Genomic DNA, 19,713 nt, shown 5'->3' on the forward strand with positions numbered 1-19,713 from the left:
TTTATCGTTATTTCCATGGCAGGTGCTCATCTTAACTCCAATCTCTGGTCCCTCCTCTCCAATCTTTTACGAAAACCACCCGTGTAGCTGAATCCACTGTCAAAATCTTTCCCCACTCTTTATGTATTCCTTAATCAAAACGTAGATTCCATGAACAAAGCTTCTTTCTTAGAACTGCACGCCTGTAGAACTCTGTTCCGTCTGCCTGCTTCCCACCTGACTATAACCTGGATGTCTTCAAGTCCAATGTAAACAAATTCCTGATGAACCGCCCCCTGAAGTAGACACTTTATTAAATCTCCACACTAACATACTATACTTACAATAACCCTTATCCCAGAGTGGCTTCCGGATCTTGATAAGTGGTGACCACCTTGTAAAAAAAAAAAAATATGGTATGATAAAATTATGGGTTGTTCGTTCACACCTGACCTCCATAGAATGGAAATATGTCACAAATTTTAACAAGGTTTTTTTAATATAGATCCACAGAATATTGTGATAAGTGTTTCAGTGTGAACAGGTATGGTATAATAAATTATGGGGTTTATCTATTTTATTTTTACTTTCATCATATTTTGCTTTGGTTTTGATACCCCCAAATTCGAAGCTATCTCTTTACAACCCTTCCTTTTCATAACCTATCATACTTTCATAAATCAGAGTCCATTTTCTGTAGGCTGTTTTTTAACCCAGTCAACGACGGGTACTTTTGTTAGTATATATATATTATGTAGGTGCTAAGTCTGCGATAGGTTAAAATTAAAATATTTTTCTCCTTCTGGGAATTTAAACTGCATTCTTTATTCTTATTTTTGCATTTTTTTATTCAAAGCTTCTTTAGACTATATATATATATATATATATATATATATATATATATATATATATATATATATATATATAAGAGAGAAAGAAAATTAAAACTGTAAGTTAAAATTTACAATCAAAATTTATTGTTCGACTGAATACTCCAAAAAATAATTTACAAAGTCCTTATTCCGCGGAGTTTCAAAGAATGCTATTCTTGACGAAATGAGAACAATATACCTCCGTGGATTAAATAATTCTTCTCATCAGAGGACAGAAAGAAATCAGCAAATTATATTTGTAGCAATGCTAGAATTTGCTGGTTATGGCATTAAGTGAAACCGCAATTTGCTGCTTTGAAAACTTTCCAACTGGACTATTAACATCACACTGAATTTAATTTTGGACTGCATTCTCTCTAAAGAATTATTTTCGCCTTTCGGATTACCTTGAGAGAATCTTCATGCAAGCTGAAATATTATGTGCGGTTTGTTTTTATTTTTTTACATATCCAACATTTTTTTCACTTATTTTCCTTGGCAGCTTATGACTATAATAAATTAGAGTTTCACTTAATGCCATAACCAGTAAATTATAGCATTGCTACAAATATAATTTGCTGATTATTTCCTGTCCTCTGATGATGAGAAGAATAGAAAGAATAGCATTCTTTGAAACTCCGCGGAATAAGGACTTTGTAAATTGCTTTTTGGAATATCCAGTCAATCAATAAATTTTGATTGTAAATTTCAACTCACAGTTTTAATTTTCTTTCTCTTATAATAAGCTCTACTCACTATTGCATATTGAGCTTTTTTTTATTCGGTTGGGATTAAATTTTCTATATATAAATACTGTTATTTATATTAGTTTGAAGTTTACCATTGCATATATCAGGTGAACACTACATCCTTTTGATTTCATTACTTTTACACACACACACACACATATATATATATGTCAGTCTGTTAACTATACTGCAACTTTACCCATACATTTATCTATATACACATACATACACATTGATCTTTATTATAGGATGAAAGTTAAGTACCACTCTTTTAAACCAAAAGGAATTTTTGCAAACGCTCTTGTTATAAAAAAAACAAAAACAAAAAAAAACTTTTCTGAATGTCTTGTGGTTTGGTACTTGTACAGTTTAATGAAGACATTAAAAAAATTAAAATATCGAAAAACGGTTATATTGTACGTATCCGTTTTGGACCGAAGATCCTCGGAAATATTTTTTAACTTAAATATGACCGAGTAGTTGCTTTTTTTACAGCGGAAAAACACGTTTTTTTATGAGAGCGCAATGAAGGTAGCCATCTTTGAAGTTTTTTAACATGCCACGAAGAGATAACAGGTACAAGTGCCGACACTCCCTCCCCATCTTTAATACTAGCTTTTCTTCCTAAAAATCGAAACATGACTACCTTTTGCTCTGTATCATAACAAATTGTTTTTGGCTGTAAAAAAAAAACAAAAAACAAACAAACAAAAAAAAAACTACTTGATCAAATTAAGTGAAAAATTTTGTGTCGGAGAACTTCATTCCATAACGTATACGTACAATATAACCTTTTTTTTTTTTTTTTTTCGATATTTTCATTTTTTAATGTCTTGATTAAACTGTACAAGTGCCTGTGGTTTTACAATTGAGCTACTTTTTATTTAAAAACTATTTTTTTTAGTCCTTTATGACACGTCAGTACTCTGCAAGTAAACTTTATCATAGAATAGATGCGTTACTCTCGACATTTAATTTTCAAGGGATATATTTAGATTTATTTATTTTAAATAATAAAAAGATGACAGGCCCAAAAGAAAAAAATAAATTATTGCAGAAGATGTCAAGAGTGGACGAAACCATTTCAACAAATTCACCAGGGGTGGCACGTTATTGTGTAGTATTTCGAAACTGTTTATGCACGGTGTAAAGCGAAAAACATACCCTCTGATTATTTAGGAAATAAATTATTGTATACCCAAAGTTAAAGCTGTTGTTTATGTTCGTTTTCTTTTTTAAGAGAAAAAAAAAATAAAAAAAATAACAGGACAGTAAAAAAATTCTCATCTTTTGTACAAGAAAAGGTTTAATCAAAAACCATACCGCCCCCGTAACATGTGGGGAAGGGGACTGAAAGGTTATAAAGAATTTAAAACAAGATGTGTCACAGATGGTCCCTTGCCTCGAAAATTACTACATTGTCAATACTTCATTTTAGAGATGCGTGCTCGTGCTGGTAACCTGCCCCGTAATAGCTATGAAGATTAGTGACTTTTTAAACTAGTGGCCGTAATAACAGAGGATCAACACTTTTAAGTGGTTCATATTGAAAACAAAACTTGGAGTGACTATAAAAGCTCCGTAATTATTTCTTTTTAGGGGGAAAAAGCAAGGATATTTATAATATCCGTGCCGTGCAATCGTAGCAAGTGTGTTATCTCGTTATTAAAGAAAGGCGGAAGAGATTTTAACAAGTTTTCTTAAAAAGAAAAAAAGTTTCTTTAGTGTGTATTTTGCGATGATGGCTGGAATGACAAATTTCTTCGGCATTCTTCTCCAAATGTGCCTTTTTCTACTCCACGTGAACCTTCCCGCATCATCGGCTTTAAGAATTGATGAAAGTGGTTATATTGTTTATTGTCCTTGTATGGGTAAGTAAAGTTTTTTTTTTTTTTTTTTTGTTTTCGAAGACATTATTTCGGATTTATTCGCGCTACTATTTTCATCTCACTCGTTATATTATTAACAACTTTTCGGCTCCTGTTAACTTCTTCCGGTACATTTTTCCGAACGTAGGAACCTTCTAATCGAACTCTAGAATCTATACGCCGTATAGTATACGGAATTTCGAACTATACCATTTATTTAATCCACGGAGGTATATTGTTCTCATTTCGTCAACCATGATCGGATTGAAGTGTTTATTCATCTAAGGATCGAACCTTCAACCTTTAAAAGATTCTCATTTAGAACTGATTGTTTTGTTAACTAACGTTTATAACAATTAAGGAATGAATGCGTAGATGAGAATAATCTACTTTCCGTAAATTAAAAAATCCTTACAGTTGGATTTGAAAAAATACACCCAAAGGAATTCACCCACGGCCACCCTAACAATGCCATTGTCAATGGTCCCCACCACGGTCAAAACGTTGTGATGGATATAGTAGTCCGAATAATCAGTATTTCAAAAATTCTAAAACGTGCTTTTACAGAATTTGGATAGACCTTAAAAAAAAAAAAAGTAAATGTTTACTTTAGTTACAACAGAACAGCGACCAATAAAATTTGTTTTTTTATAGGTTTTCGGGGTCGCTCACGACGAATCTGATATTCAAACCCGTCGCAAATTTACCGTTTGCACTATTTTGTGCCAACACCGCCATCGTTTATACTATTCTTACATGATGCGTTCGCGCATGGACGCGCGTAGTAAGATGACTGCCCCTCTCCACCGCCAATGTAAACAGGATTTTTGTGAAAAATTAAACAGTTGTTCTGCTCGGTGTATGTCGATGCGTTACTTACGGAAAAACGATAAATTAAACTGCAAAAGCACCTGTTAAATGTTGTACAAGTTCTATAATTGAATAACCCTCCTCCAAAAAATAAAAATAAAAATAAAAAAAGCGAAAACAAACAATTAAAAAGCATCAAAAACTACGTAACACAATGTGGTTCATTTTTTTTTGTTTTTGAACCTAACCTAACCCAACTTTTAGATTTATTTCTGTAAAAGTCTGTTAGCTCGGTTCAAATACTGTAGACGCACCTATGTTTTTAGCAATTTCAATACAAAATTTTATTTATTTTTTTATTTATTTATGTTATGTAAATGTTTCGTTTGTGTGCGTGCCTTTCTCCATTTGAAACTTTGATTGAATTGAACTTAATTTTAAGTTCTTATTTCTTTCCTAGTTTAGTTGTCAAACTGACACAACGCTTGTGACAAGCGTCGCTTCTTGTCTGTTTTTAATTAATTTTTAATAAAATGTTATGACACTATTTTCTTGTTTGTCCACCACTTGTGTGTGTGTGTGTGTATATATATATATATATATATATATATATATATATATATATATATATATATATATATACTCTTTATTTGTTTTTACATAAGCAGTAATGCTACACAGTCATGAGCATGTTTTGGTCAGCTAGAGACATCTTCAGGCGATACAGCTTAATCGAAAGCAAGGTTTGCAATGAAAATATTATGTCTTCTTCGCCTTGTGACGAAGAAGACCTGACATTTTCATTGCAAACTTTGCTTTCGTCTCTAAGCTGTAAGCAGTATCAGAATTTTTGTAGGAATTTTTGACACCCCTAACACGAAACTGCGAATACAATATAAAAATCTCGGAATTTCTCTGTTAAAAGTGGGTTATTTATTTTCTTTATGGATTATACTTCCAAAATAAACTATTACAGTTGTTTTAAAAGTAATAGAAATATTTTTTTTTTTAAACAGTAATGAATTTTCCGAACTCAATATTTTTCAATTTTTAAACTTTAAAAATCTATCAAAATTTTTCTATTGATTCTATTTTTACGATATTTTCAGGGTCAATGTGAAATTTTATGTTCTTTCCAATAAATCGAATATAATATTTTAGACAAACGTTTTTTTTTTTTTAAATTCACGACCCCCCCATCCCAATTTTTAAGTGTCTATTAAAAAGTAAATAATTAATTTAGTCACCCGAAAGTAAATAATTAATTTACTCACAAATTGAAGAGAAAAGTCAATACATAATATATTCAAATTTAAAAAAAAACAAAAAAAACAGTGTTCTTTTAGAATTTTACCTGTAAAGTTTGAAGTTTAAAACCTTTTTTTTAAACCACGTTATTTGTTTTTTCTTTTTCTTTTTTTTAATGGAACCTTGGTCCTTGCTCCTTTAATTGAAAAAAAAAAATTAGGGCTTGAATTACATTTTTCGAGGAGTTATAAGCTTGGAAAGACAGGGGGTCGAATAATTCACGCCTCCCATTTTGTAAATGTCTAATAATAATTAATTTAGACCCCGATAAGTACATAATTATTTACTCACAAATTGAAGAGAAAAGGTCAATACATAATATATTCAAATTTAAAACAAAAAAATATACTGTTTTTTAGAAATTTACCTGTAAAGTCCGAAGTTTAAAACCTTTTTTAAAAAAAACACTTTTTTTTTTTTTTTTTTTTTTAAATGAAATCTTGGTCCTTGCTCCTTTAATTGAAAAAAAAAATTAGGGCTTGAATTGCATTTTTCGAGGAGTTATAAGCTTGGAAAGATGGGGTGGAATTATTCGCTATTTCTGACACTGTTCGCCTGAAGAGGTCTCTAGTTATTGGTAACCAGCTGACCGAAACATGCTCATGAATATGTAGCAACATATTACTGCTTATGTAAAAACAAATAAAAAGTATAACCTGTCCTACTTCGGTATTGAGCACTCTTTTATTAACCTCGTTAAACTTTATTGGTTACTTAACCTCTGGAAAACAATAACCTCAGATTATGGGTTACCGGCGTTGCCCTGGTGTTTGGAGGTATGTGTTGAGCAAAAAAAAAAAAAAAATAAGCGGTAGTAGGAAGACAGGCTCAAACCTGTATCACAAAGGAGGACAAGGACTGGGAAAAAACGTGACGTCTATGCTGTTACAACCACCGCCAAACCGGAAGTGACATAGGTTTAAATAAAGGCTAGACAATCGAAAAGAGGGGATGACTTTCGAAAATATCGGTGAAAAAAGCGACCCAGCCTTGTAGAAAAGTGCCTAGTTGAGGGTGAAGAAATTAATGTTTTTAGCCAATTTTTCGGTATTTGTTGTCTGAAGGATCGAGCTTTAAAACGATACTGATCTTGTGAAAATTCGTCGCCTATGTTGAAAGTTTTAGGCAGACATGCAAACATACATACATAGATTTATATATTGGTAGCTCAAATTTTCGACCCAAACCGATTAAAAAGCTTGTCCTATCTCTGAATACACTTTATGTAAAATTTCAAATGTTTAGACCAGAAATTGTCTGCGTAATTTGGTAGAGACCGAAGCGGTCAAATTTGTTTAAACTTTAACCCCTGTTATGACCCCTTAACATTTATTGTTTTGGGGTCAAGTTAAGTTAGATCCATGTCCAAGGAACCTATATCTAAAATTTCAAGTGTTTATACCCAAAATTAGCGGAGGAGTTTGGTAGGTCAAATTGTTGAACTTTGACCCCTTAACAGCCAAATTTCTGGCCGAAAAAAGATTACAAAGATTTTCCCAAATCTCAATATATAATAAGTATATCAAATTTCGAGTCTGTAGACTGAAAATTGGCAGTCATTGTGTAGGGAAATATACACAGACACACACACAGACAGACACTTTAACTTTTATAGATATACTAGCATTTCAGCCTGGCATTGCCCAGGTGTTTGGATGTGTTTGTTGAGCAAAAAAAAAAAAAAGAAAGTTGTAGTAGGAAGGCAAGTTCGAACCCATACTGCAAAGTTTTTGCTGTTACGACTACTGCCAAACTGGAAGTGACTTATGTTTAAATTAAGGCTAGACAATCGAAAGGAGTGTTTATACCCAAAAATTGGCGGAGGAGTTTGGTAGAGTTCTCAAAGGTCAAACTATTGAACTTTGACCCCTTAACAGCCAAATTTCTGGCCGAAAACCGATTACAAAGATTTTCCCAAATCTCAATACCCTGTATATCAAATTTCGAGTCTGTAGACTGAAAATTGACAGAGTTACTGCGTAGGGAAATGTACACACACACACAGACAGACAGTAATATATAACATAATCTATTTATCTATTATATATATAAAAGTGTGTGTGTGTGTGTGTGTGTACACATGTGTGTACATTTTCCTATGCAATAACTCTGTCAATTTTCAGTCTCAGACTCGAAATTTGATATACAGGGTACTGAGATTTGGAAAAAATCTTTGTAATCCGTTTTTTTTTTTTTTTTTTTTTTTTAGAATGTAAATAAAATCAAAGAAAAAACCCTTTTACAATAGTTTTTGATATAAATGTGTGGAGGACTGGTGGATATATTATATATATCCCCCAGCCGTAGAAAATAGAAAAAATGAATTGAATTGAGAAAGAAACAAACAACCCGTTTATTGAAATAAACGAACTAGAATTTATTTTGTGAAGAAACAAATAAAAGAAATGGTACAGCATGAGTTTAGTTTGGCGCGTGTCTCTTGCTGTTAACTGGTGAGAGGGAAAATCTATTGTTGTAGAGAGAGAGAGAGTGAGAAAGTCAATCCTGGTCATGGAGATAGAAAGCGTGTAAGGTGTACGTACTATCTGTTGGCTCTTGTCCCACACATAGCAACAGGGGACGTGAAGCGTGCGCCCCGCAGGGAGCATTAGGTGATTGACCACTTCGGTTGAGAGCTGGATCAAAAAAGGAAAGAAAAGGCTTAGTTGTTTCCGGTGTTCTTCGCGCATGAGTGGATTTCCTTTAAGGGGAAAGTGATGTTGCCCATGCGTGCGTACGTGTGCGTACGTTAGCATGTGTGTGTGCACATAAATGTGAGTCTATGTACGTGAACATATGTATGTGTATGTGCGTGCATATGTGTGTGTGCGTGTATATATATGACTAGAAAAGTGGCTTGAAATGTAAACGCGTGTTTTTGTGTGAGACTAGCAAAGGCTTGCACAGATGCACATGAGAATACTTTGACAGGTATGTTTCAGCTTGAACAGGGATGATATATAAAAATTGTGGGGTCTGCGTTCATGCCTGGCATCCATAAAATTAAAATATGCCACAAACTTTAACAAAGGCTTCTGATATCTATCTGCATAAGTATACTTTTATAATTGTTTCAGTTTGAAGAAATATTGTATAATAAAATTATGGGGTCTGCGTTCACGCCTGATCATCATAGAATGGAAATATGCCATAAAGTTTAACAATTTTTTTTTTTTTTTAATATAGATTCACATAAGATTATTGTGAGAAGCGGGTTTATCTGACTGTAGATCTTCTCTGGTGATTCTCCTGATAGCGTTGGTAATGTTCTCCTTTAGTTGGTCTAGATTGTGAGGATTATGTGTCTAAACTTTGTTTTAAGGTGTCCCAAATCAAATAATCACATGATGACAAGTCCGGGGAACGTGATGGCTATAACCCTTTGCTTATTGTTTTCTCTTCTGTAAACATGTTATGCACTCATGTCAGTGATCAGTGAGACGTGTGGCATGTAGTGCCATCTTGTTGGAAAAAGAATTGCATTTGGTCTTGTGGTGTCAGTTGGTCGTTAAGAAAAAGATTAGAGAGATTGGGCTACTTTTAAGTGGGCCATTCTGTATAAAAATAAATTTATAAAATCAACAGTAGTGCAATATAGACTACGATGCATTGTGGAATAAGTCACTACATGGAGACCTGTGAAGCTTCCTTCTGGTGCACCATGATGGGTCCCCATCTAGAGCAAGAAATCATTCAGTTTGATTGAAAAATGAGCGATTTCACAGATTTGATGACAATAAAAAAATATGGGAGTCTGAAACATTCATTGATCATCATTCAATCCCGGGCAACGTCGAGTGTCCCTGCTAGTATTTTTTATAAATTTGTAATTTGGTAGCATTTCATTTTTGAAAATTTTTTTATTAAGCAACCTTCAAGAAGAGTCTTGTAATGTTTTTCAATTTTTGAGATGGGTGTGGCAACACCCAAAAATATGATTGTGAATTCAGTTATTATCTTGGTGACATGCTCAGTGCAGGTAAAAATGCAAAGGCAATTTTATAGTGCATGTAACATTAGGCTGGAAGAAATTTAGGGAACTTCTGCTCCTCTTAACAAATCGTGTTTTCTCTCACAAAGTAAAAGGAAAACTATATGCAGCCTGTGTTAGAAGTATCATAATATATGGTAGTAGGACTTGGGCCTTTAAGGGAGAACATTAAAAGAATTTGTAGAACAGATCTGCAGATGGTGAAGTGGATTTGTAATGTAAGTCTCAAAGTCGTCAGAAGAATTTAGTAATTGATTACGCTTTCACAACATAGTTGATGTGTTGTGCCAGAATAGATTGAGATGGTATGGACATGTTAAAAGGATGGATAATGCAAATCCAGTCAGCAGATGTAGGCTTATTGCAGTTGATGAATTTAGATGGAGGCGTAAACCATATAAGATAAAGTCAGTTAAAAATGACCTTAAGGAGTTGAGACTACAACAGACATTGCACCTTAAGACTGAGAGGCCTGGAGAAGAGCCATCAGACAAAAACATCCAACCCATGCTAGCATGGAAACAGGCATTAAACGATGAATTACTTGGGACTGCTACCCAATCATGGCTGATGAAAAAAGAGCATGTTATTCCCATGGATTAAATAAAGAGTTCCGTGTGAAATTCTGTACAGGTCACTAAGTTTGACACTGTGACAATAACAGAAAGATTTCTAAGTTTGACAAGATCCACCTGAAGAAGATTGGAGGTTACATCAACCAAAATGTTGTGTGAATAACACTCAAGATGAGAATAGTAGTCCAAATAACCTAAATAATAATAAAGTCTCAAAATAATTTTTTATTAAAATTGAACAGTGTATAGTTTATTCACATTTTCAATAACTAACCAAAAATTTGCGGGAGATACCATAACCCCCCCCCCTTTTTATTTTATTTTTACGAATGATTCTTTAATGTTAAAAGTTATTTGATGGATTGTCAGGTGGATGATGAGAATCTTGAATGGGATGAATAAAATTTGATGACATGAGGACGTTTTTTTGACAAGTGTTTATGAACCTTTGACTTGAAGGTGATTGTAATCCTTAGGGAAGGAATCTTGTGACTACATGTTCGACAGATGGGAAAATATTGTACCCTTGCTACAGCCCAGAATGCTGTTGGATTGCCAGTAATTAAATCATGTAAATAACTCCTGATCAAAAATTAACCGATGTAATATTTAATCTGTGAAGATTTGTAATTCATATAAGCCAAATAATACATTAGCTGCATGAAATAAACTATTGCAAATTAACAATCCAAAGCACATTTGTTAGTTTGACTTGGAAATCAAAAAACAAAAGTGAATATTGTATTTAATCTCTGCATTTAGATTAACAAACTAACAGCATCTCTTACAGAAATGCTTGAATGCATCTAAAAAATATTTCTTAAACTTGTTCTAAATTAATATATTGTATGTAAAATTTATGATATTGATCAGAAGATTGCGTATTTAAATTATATCGACGGTACCCAATTTTGTTGTGAGTCCTGGCATGAATGATATGTAGAACCAGGTCACAAATTTTGTAGATTCTTTGAATAAAGTAATCAAGGGAATTTTATATAATTGCAAAGTCATTTATTCTCTATAACAGGTACAAGGGGAAAACAAATGAACACATATCTAAGGAAATGGCAGAAGCACTAGATGAAGATCTCCAATCTGTAGTGGAATGGGGACATAAATGGATGGTCACATTCAATGCTGCCAAGACTAAGCTTGTTTCCTTCAATAATTACAAGAAACTTTCTCTACTACCAATAGCAATGGCCAAAGACACATTACCTGAAAGTACTTCTTTTAAACTTCTTGGCCTAATGTTCACAGGGAACATGAGTTGGAACAGATACATTGAGACCATTGCCAAGCCTGCTGTGATAAAGGTGGGCTCTCTCTACTGTGCTAAAAAGCTACTTACACTTGAAAGTATCCTGTACCTCTGTAAGGCCACCATTCACCCATGTATGGAGTATTGTTGTCACATTTGGGCTGGTGAATCTGCTACTAGTCTCTCACTCCTGGACAGGGTTCAAAAGAGTCACCAACCTGATAGGTCCTGAACTGTCATCTAGGCTTCAGCCTCTGTCCCATCAACGAAATGTTGCATCCCTCTGCCTGTTCTACAAGTATTTTAATGGTGAATGCTCCAACGAACTACAAGCACTTGTACGCCCTTGACATAAATACTCCTGACAAACCCAACCAGCAACTAAATCCCACCCCTACACAGTAGAGATCCCTAAAGGTAAGAAAGCAACTGGCCCTGATGATATTCCAATTATAGTACTCAAAAAACTTCAACCAGAACTAGCACCCATACTTACAAAACTGTTTAAACGTTGTCTTAAGGAGAATTGCTTCCCATCACCCTGGAAAATCTCATCAGTATGCCCTGTATTTAAGAATTCAGGTGATCGTTCATCCCCCTCTCAGTACAGACCAATAAGTCTCCTGTGCGTCATGAGTAAGTTGCTGGAATCTGTGTTAAATAGAGAAGTAATCAACCATCTCAGCAAAAATAACCTTCTTAGTGACACACAATATGGTTTCCGTTCTGCTAGATCTACAGCAGATGTGCTTACAGTTATATCTCATAGGATTAGCGAATCTCTCGACAGAGGCAACCTTTCTAGGGCAATTGCTCTTGACATATCAAAGGCCTTTGATAGGGTATGGCATAAAGGTTTACTTCACAAGATCTCCAGCTATGGTATTGCTGGAAATGTCTTCGCAATTATTAAATCATTTCTCTCTGATAGGTTCATAAGAGTAGTAGTTGAGGGGCAAAAATCAGAAGCTCACAGTATAAATGCTGGAGTCCCTCAGGGGTCGATCCTGGGCCCAACTCTTTTCCTGATCTACATTAATGATCTTCCAAATCACATCCTTACATCATTCGTAGACATTTTTGCTGATGACACTACCATCTATGGTAGCACATCTAAGACAGTAAACGACCAAGTTCTCTCCGATTCTCTCTCCTCTGATCTTGATCACGTTGTACAATGGGGAAAGGAATTGCTGGTTACTTTTAATGCATCTAAAACCAAGCTTCTATCTTTACATCATCAACGTTCTGATCCCCATCTGGCATCAATTAAAATGAATGGTTCTCGTCTTGGGGAGGCCTCAAGTTTTGACAGGCTTCTGGGCTTGACCTTTACTCCTGATCTTAAATGGAATATGTACATCAAATCTGTTGCCAAGGCCGCTGGAAAAATGGTCGGATCCTTCTATCGATCCAGTAGATATCTCACTGCTGATGCAATTCTCTATCTATATAAGAGCCAGATACGTCCAAGGATGGAGTACTGTTGCCATATATGGGCAGGAGCTGCTAGAAAAGACTTGTCCTGCCTTGATAGGGCTCAAAATAGACTTTGTGGCCTGGTGGGAGATGTCCTTTTCTCTTCGCTGCAACCTCTGTCTCACAGAAGAGATGTTGCGAGTTTGTCTCTGCTTTATCGTTATTTTCATGGAAAGTGTTCAACTGAGCTTCAATCTATGGTCCCCCCTCACCAAACTTTCACAAGAAACACTAGACTAGCTGAAAACATTATCAATAATTTTCCCCACTCTTTATCTGTACCTAAACCTAAACGTAGATTCCATGATCAAAGCTTCTTTCTTAGAACTGCACGCCTGTGGAATTGTCTTCCGTTTTCCTGCTTTCCAGCTTTCTATAATATGGTTGTCTTCAAGTCCAACGTGAACAAGTTTCTGATGAGCCGTTCCACCTAAGTTAACAAATTTAACGAACTTCCATTACTATCGATTATTGTCCTTTTGACTACTCTACACTCTTTAACCCTTATCCTTGAGTGGCCTATCGGCCTTGATAAGTGGTGACGTACTATGTAAAAAAAAAAAAGAAAAAAAAAAAGCCTTCTACTCCAATAGTTTCTTCCCCAGAACTGCTAGATTTTGGAACTCCCTTTCGTGACTTTGCTTTCCCAACTAGAATTTCAAGTGTAATGTGAAGACATCTTACTGCTTATCTCCCTACATATTATCCCTGCAACTTATGTCCTCCGATAGTAACCCCCCTACATCAAAGTGGTACTATGTCTTGTTTGGGGTGAAAATGGAATAAAAAAACAAAAAAACATTTTTTTTTCTTATATATGTATATTATTTTAATGTTTTATAGTTTAAATTGAAACTGAAATGTTACCTGGGGTCACTGGGGCAATTATCGGTTAGGTCCATAAAATGACTGAACTCTTTCCTGTTTTGACAGAATACAAAACCACTTTCGAAATCTAGTGGGCAATATTCTTTTTTTCCTTCTCTACTACCTCTTTCTCACAGGAAAGACGTTGCAAGTCTCTGCTCTATCATTATTTTCATAGCAGATGCTCGACTAAACATCAATCTCTCCCACCCGAAAAAAATCCCCCCCCCCAAAAAAAAACACTCGTCTAACTATAACCACTGTTCAGAATTTCCCTTACTCTCTATTTGTGTCTAAAACTAAATGAAAATGCAAAGTTTCTTAGAATTTCTCGTCTGTGGAACACAATACTATGAGGCCGATTCTTGGCTGATTCTAACATTCTTCTAAATAATCAAATTTTGCCCGATTTCTACCATTACTGGTGTTGCATCACTGGCCACCTAACATTAATTAATCTTTATCCTCGGTTGGCCTTTGGGCCTTGATAAGTGGGGATTCCCTAATGTAAAAAAACAACAACAAAAAACCATATCATTTTCAGTAACCTGAAGAGAGGGGGTAAAACAGGTTGTTATGCAATCATTCTTATTTCAAATTAAATCCAATTTGTTGGCAAACAATAGTAAAGTGCAACAAGCCATGTAAAAAGACTAGACTACAAACATCAAGACAGTATATAGACGTAGTCTATATACTGTCTTGATGTTTGTCCAAGGCAACTTTAAACTCTGATGTGTTAGGCATTGTCACTACTTCCTCTAGTTGGCTGTTCCACAGAGCAGAAATCTGGACAGAGAATGCTGAGTGACTTTGCGCTGGGGTGAAAAATTCCTCAAAGTTTATCTAAATTCTCGTTGTTGATGTTGTACATCAGTATCACATCCTCCGGTACTCTAGTGAGGAGTAGTCATCCAATGATTAGAGGTCATGATGCACCCAGCACCGCCTTGAAATATTTGGATGTCTGCAGGCTGACCATGGTTTCTGGCTGCTTGGTTCATGGTGCAACAGCCCCAACCACTGATTTCTGATAAATCGGTCCAAATCAGCTCCTCTGAGTTTTCACAAAACTCTCTGTGGAGTGGATGTCAAGAGATCACAAGTCTCATCATAGTTGCCACATAGAATGTTAGACAACTTCAACTTTTTGAGGGATTTTGATGTAAAACTAATGAGTATACTTTTAGATACTAACAAAATAATTCAGTTTTCAATAACTTGTAGAGGGTAAAATTTCCTGGGGTCACTTTTTTTCATGGAAATAACCATTAATCCTAATTTCTAGTGGATTTTTTGCAGAAGTTATTGTAATAAATTTTAGATATATGTAAAAATTATCATGTTTCATCCAATTAATTTTCAGTGTTCATATTCAGTTGAATTAACGTAAAATGTTAAAAAGACAAAAGAATTTTGAGAAAATAAAATTAACAAGATAATGAATAGTTACAAAAACGGAAATATCTTAATTTCTGAATAATATTTTTATTTATTTTTATTTTTCTTCAAATATGAAAATATAGCATCCATGCAGCATAGTGAACAATGAGAAATCTACAAAAAAAAAAAAAGAAAAAGTATATACAACAAATAGTGTTTACCAAATGCAATAAAATAATTTTCATTGACCTGCATAGTTTTAAAGTTCTGAAACTGTTTAACATTTTAAAAATATTTCAATATATGGTTTCATCAGTGATTTTATGAGTGGCTGTTGGTGTTTCATTTTTTACAAAATAGTTTGAAAATAAAACATGTCTTACCATACCACTAATCCTAAGTCTGACTTGCAACTCTTTCAGACTTAATGGCAGGGTAAGTCTTTTTGTTTTTACCAAACAAAAAGGCTTATTGTACCACTACATTTATGGAGGATGCGTCTCCTTGCTGCTTCGGTTGCTTGGAGACTGGATAGAAGTACTGTCAAGAATCCATTCCTGATGATCAGCTTGACAGGTGCGGGGCCAGGAACTGACCCAGTACTTGTCAGACTGAGGTACGTTGCCTGGGTAGTACCTAGGCGATCCACCCTTCCAGGCTTTGCTACCTGGCTTTTGCTTATTGTCTTAGGCGCCCCTACCAGGGAATGCCGGTGGAGCTGTCCAGATAATTTTTGTTAGGCCAGAATGACCCTTCTTTAGGGGTGCTGGCTTGAACACCTCACTTTCTGACCTTGTATCACATCATTCTGCGGTCGGAAGCTTGACAAATAACTACTCTACCACTAATCTCTTTTAAACCTGTAATTAGTAAGAATTACATTCAGAAATAATAAATCCTACAGTTTCAACACTTTAAAATTATACAGTTTAGTAAAGAATTAAATTTTTATTTTGGGTAAATGTTATTTGTTGTATATTTTGTTTTTCGATTTCTTGCCAGATACTTAGATTTTCTTTTTAATTTCATTTGTCAACGTGATGTCTGCCTTATTTTTTATCTTTTTATTTATTTATTTTTTTTAATGAAATGCTCTGTATACTTTTTTTCTTTTAAGCTTAAAATACTTTAATCATGTGATTTATTTTTTTCTCCTGTACCTTTTTTTCTTTATAATTACAATTTAAGGAATAAAGATGTCTGAAAACAAAAATCTCTTTCCAAAAACTAAAAAAAAATATGTGATTCTACTTTTTCTGAATGTGTATTCATTTATAACTTAAAACTAAAAGAAGCAGGAGCAGCTGTATATAATTTTTTTTTCTATTTTCATTAAAGACAGAAAATAAAACTGAAGAGGCTTCCAGAGTGTTAAGTCCTGTGCACTCCAAGCAAACTTGGACCCACATTGATGGTAACATAAAATACCAGGAGCAGGTTTAAATAAAAGCCAAGGCAGCAAAAGCTTCAATGTAAATCTTAACATTCAATAATTCAAAGAGGCAATTCTTTCTTAGCTGACCTCCTCCCAGATAATGACTGCTTCTCAACCATACAATGTGATTGAGCCCTTCCTCTCACATTTTTTCCCTTTCTGTGATGTTAGTCTTATTTTTAGCATTTTGAAAAGTAAAAATGGCTTCCATTTATGAAAGCCACATGCCACTTCAGGATAAGGGTCAATGAAATGGAATGATTTTACGGACCAAGTTCAAATATTTGGGGTGATGGTTCTGGATAAAAATCTAATGGAAAAGAAACAAGTCAAATTAATGTCAAGAAAATTATTACAAACGAATGATTTGCAAACAATAGTTTTTCTATGGCTTAAATTAGAAAGACCAACTTAGCTGATACTGTTATTTATTAATAACTAGCATTTCAGCCCGGCGTTGCCCGGGTGTTTTGAGGTGTATGCTGAGCAAAAAAACAAAAACAAAAAAAAGGTCAATTTTTTAAACTTTGACCCCTATTATGACCCCTTAAAATTTATTGTTTAGGGCTCAAATAAAGTTATTAAGTTAGATCCATGTTCAAGGAATCTATATTTAAAATTTCATGTGTTTAGACCCAAAATTGTAGGAGGAGTTTGGTAGAGTTCTCAAAGGTCAAATCGTTGAACTTTGACTCCTTAATCGCTAAATTTCTGTCCGAAAACTAATCACATCGATTTTCCCAAATCTCAGTACCCTGTATATCAAATTTCGAATCTGTAGGCTTAAAATTGACAGTTATTGCGTAGGGAAATGTACACACACACACACACACACACAGACACTTTCATTTTTATAAATATATAGATAGGTAGATTTTTAACAGCTATCCACATCTTTTGAATAGGACAGTTCCTTAAAAAAGATGTGTGGGGAGTGAAAATAAGGCCTTTATTTGTTTCCTTACCAAATTTAGTGGTCAGTGATTGGTCAGTGTATGAAATCTCTGGTCCACACAAATAAGGGTCACAATCAGCTACTGAAATAGACGGGGGAGGTAATCTAATAACATTCCTTTATATTTGTAATTAATTTTTATTTTATTTCAATTAATTTTTTTTTTTTCTAATAATAGAATTCTTTTATTAGGAATACAAAAGAATCAATACTCTGACTTTGGATGAATTTTAACTCCAGCCATAAGTTACTTTTGAATGTTTAGTTTAAATGTTACATTTTGATTTAAAATAACCAAAATGTCATGGTATTAAACGCATGTCGGTCATTTAAAGAAAAGAATGTCTGAAATGTGTTTAGTATCATGACACTGTTATTCTCGATAAATATTGAAACTGCAATGCAAAATATAATATAATATTTTTCTCTCATAGTCCGTTTTAAAAATGTTTTTTCTCACATGTCCCTATAGTTTAAATTTTCTTTTTGCTTCCCTTGAAGTTCCAACCACAAGTAGGAAATTAACCATTCAAGCATTTATTTGATAGACAGGATTATTTCTAGAAGTGCAATACACCTGAGAAAGGTATGAACCCTTACCCTCCCCAGCTAATTTAAAAAATGGCAACTTGTGTTCAATGTATCATTTAAAAGTATTGTTATGTTTTAATTATTAAATTAAAAATGTTCTATTCTTTCTACTTCCTCTCAAGTATTTTTACATGTCATGGCTTCCATCCAAGGTTGATTGAGTTGGCTCTCATTAATTTGCTAAAATACATGGCTTGATTATTTTAAGGTTACTCTGCTACAATTGCAATTCACTCTTTATTCCACTATAAGTATGCGTAAATCATGAACTATGGTATACATTGTTTCAGTACATATGTATGTGTAGATATTATTTGTGTGAACCTTCCGTAAAAAATCTCTCTCTCTCATATATATATGTGTGTGTATTAGGTTGGTGCAAAAATGCTGTTTTTTGATGTTCAACAAACATTATTTGTATCAAAAAACATTATTTTTGCACCAATCTAATATATACAGAGAGGTATCAGAATATTGAGATGAATTGGAGCACAGATTATTGAATCTTGTGGTATCAAATCTTAGGAAATATTCCTGGGAAGTAATCTATATATATATAAAAGCAAAAATGTATGTATGTATGTGTGTTCGCTTTTTCTGTATGTCAACAAAAGGCTTTTTTTCAGAGACGCGGTCGCTCGCTTCACAACTTTTTAAAACTTTTTATATCACATATAAATCGTAATATCTCAGTTAACAACGAAGCTCACCTGTCTATTTAATTTGCTCGATTTCGGGAAGATAAATATTCAATATTTGTCGCTCGCCGCATGTGGGTTAGTCTTTTTCCTATAACATCTTGGAGGAGGGAAAAAAAAGCGTTCAGCAGTAAATGAATACTATCCCGTAGTCAAACTTGACCTCATTAACTCATTAAAATGGGCACCTGCTAAATCCAAGTAATTAAATAAATTCAAACGTGTTTCCGTTAGCATCTCGCGGTGGGGTAATGGTTAACGTTGCACGTTTTTTTTTTTTTCACACTTTAATTTACAACTTTGCCTCAACAGTTCAGGTTCGATCCTCATACTTACTTTTTATTTTTTAACCCCCCCACACACCTCCAAACACCCAGGCAACGCCTGGTACCCCTCGCTAGTCTATAATATAAAAAAGGCTAAAGTGGCGTGCGCATTTTTGTATGTCCAGCAAAGGCTTTTTTCTCAAGGGTGGGGGTTGCTTACTTTTTTTTAGAACTTTTTATATACTCCCTAGATTATAATATCTATGATTTATGAAATGACGTCATCTCTACATTTATTTTGAGCGACTTTAAAATAAAAATCTCTGATTTCGAGTGTTCGTATTTCTCTTATAAATAAAGCGAAATTGATTAGAAACGAAGCGATTCGCTGGCCTTCATGGCCGGCACATGTTAAAGGCAATCAGCTTTGATCACTATGAGAATACCTTTCATATCAGACAATTGCTATTCATTAAGACACTGACAGAGCTCCCCCCCCCTCTTGGTGGGGGAGCTGGTTTTACAGCAGAAAGCTTAACTGGCTGTAGGTCAATTTAGCTTTCTGCCGTATTTCTCATGATGGTTTACATTACTAAATTTTAATGCTTTCAACTTCCACTCCT

General features: G+C 34.2%; 1 protein-coding gene across 1 annotated transcript in view; it reads left to right on the forward strand.

Annotated features, from left to right (window-relative positions):
• The first annotated feature begins 2,774 nt into the window (after nt 1-2,774).
• Nucleotides 2,775-19,713, forward strand: part of LOC145293189 (GDP-fucose protein O-fucosyltransferase 1-like) — a 64,258-nt gene continuing 47,319 nt past the window's right edge. Inside the window, exon 1 of the mRNA XM_080139684.1 lies at nt 2,775-3,471. Coding sequence (XP_079995810.1) covers nt 3,339-3,471 — 133 coding nt within the window. The 5' untranslated portion in view covers nt 2,775-3,338. The remainder of the gene's footprint in view (nt 3,472-19,713) is intronic.

This window comes from Euprymna scolopes, chromosome 2 (genome assembly GCF_053919585.1).
Source record: "Euprymna scolopes isolate OS-2025 chromosome 2, ASM5391958v1, whole genome shotgun sequence".
NCBI lineage: Eukaryota > Metazoa > Mollusca > Cephalopoda > Sepiida > Sepiolidae > Euprymna > Euprymna scolopes.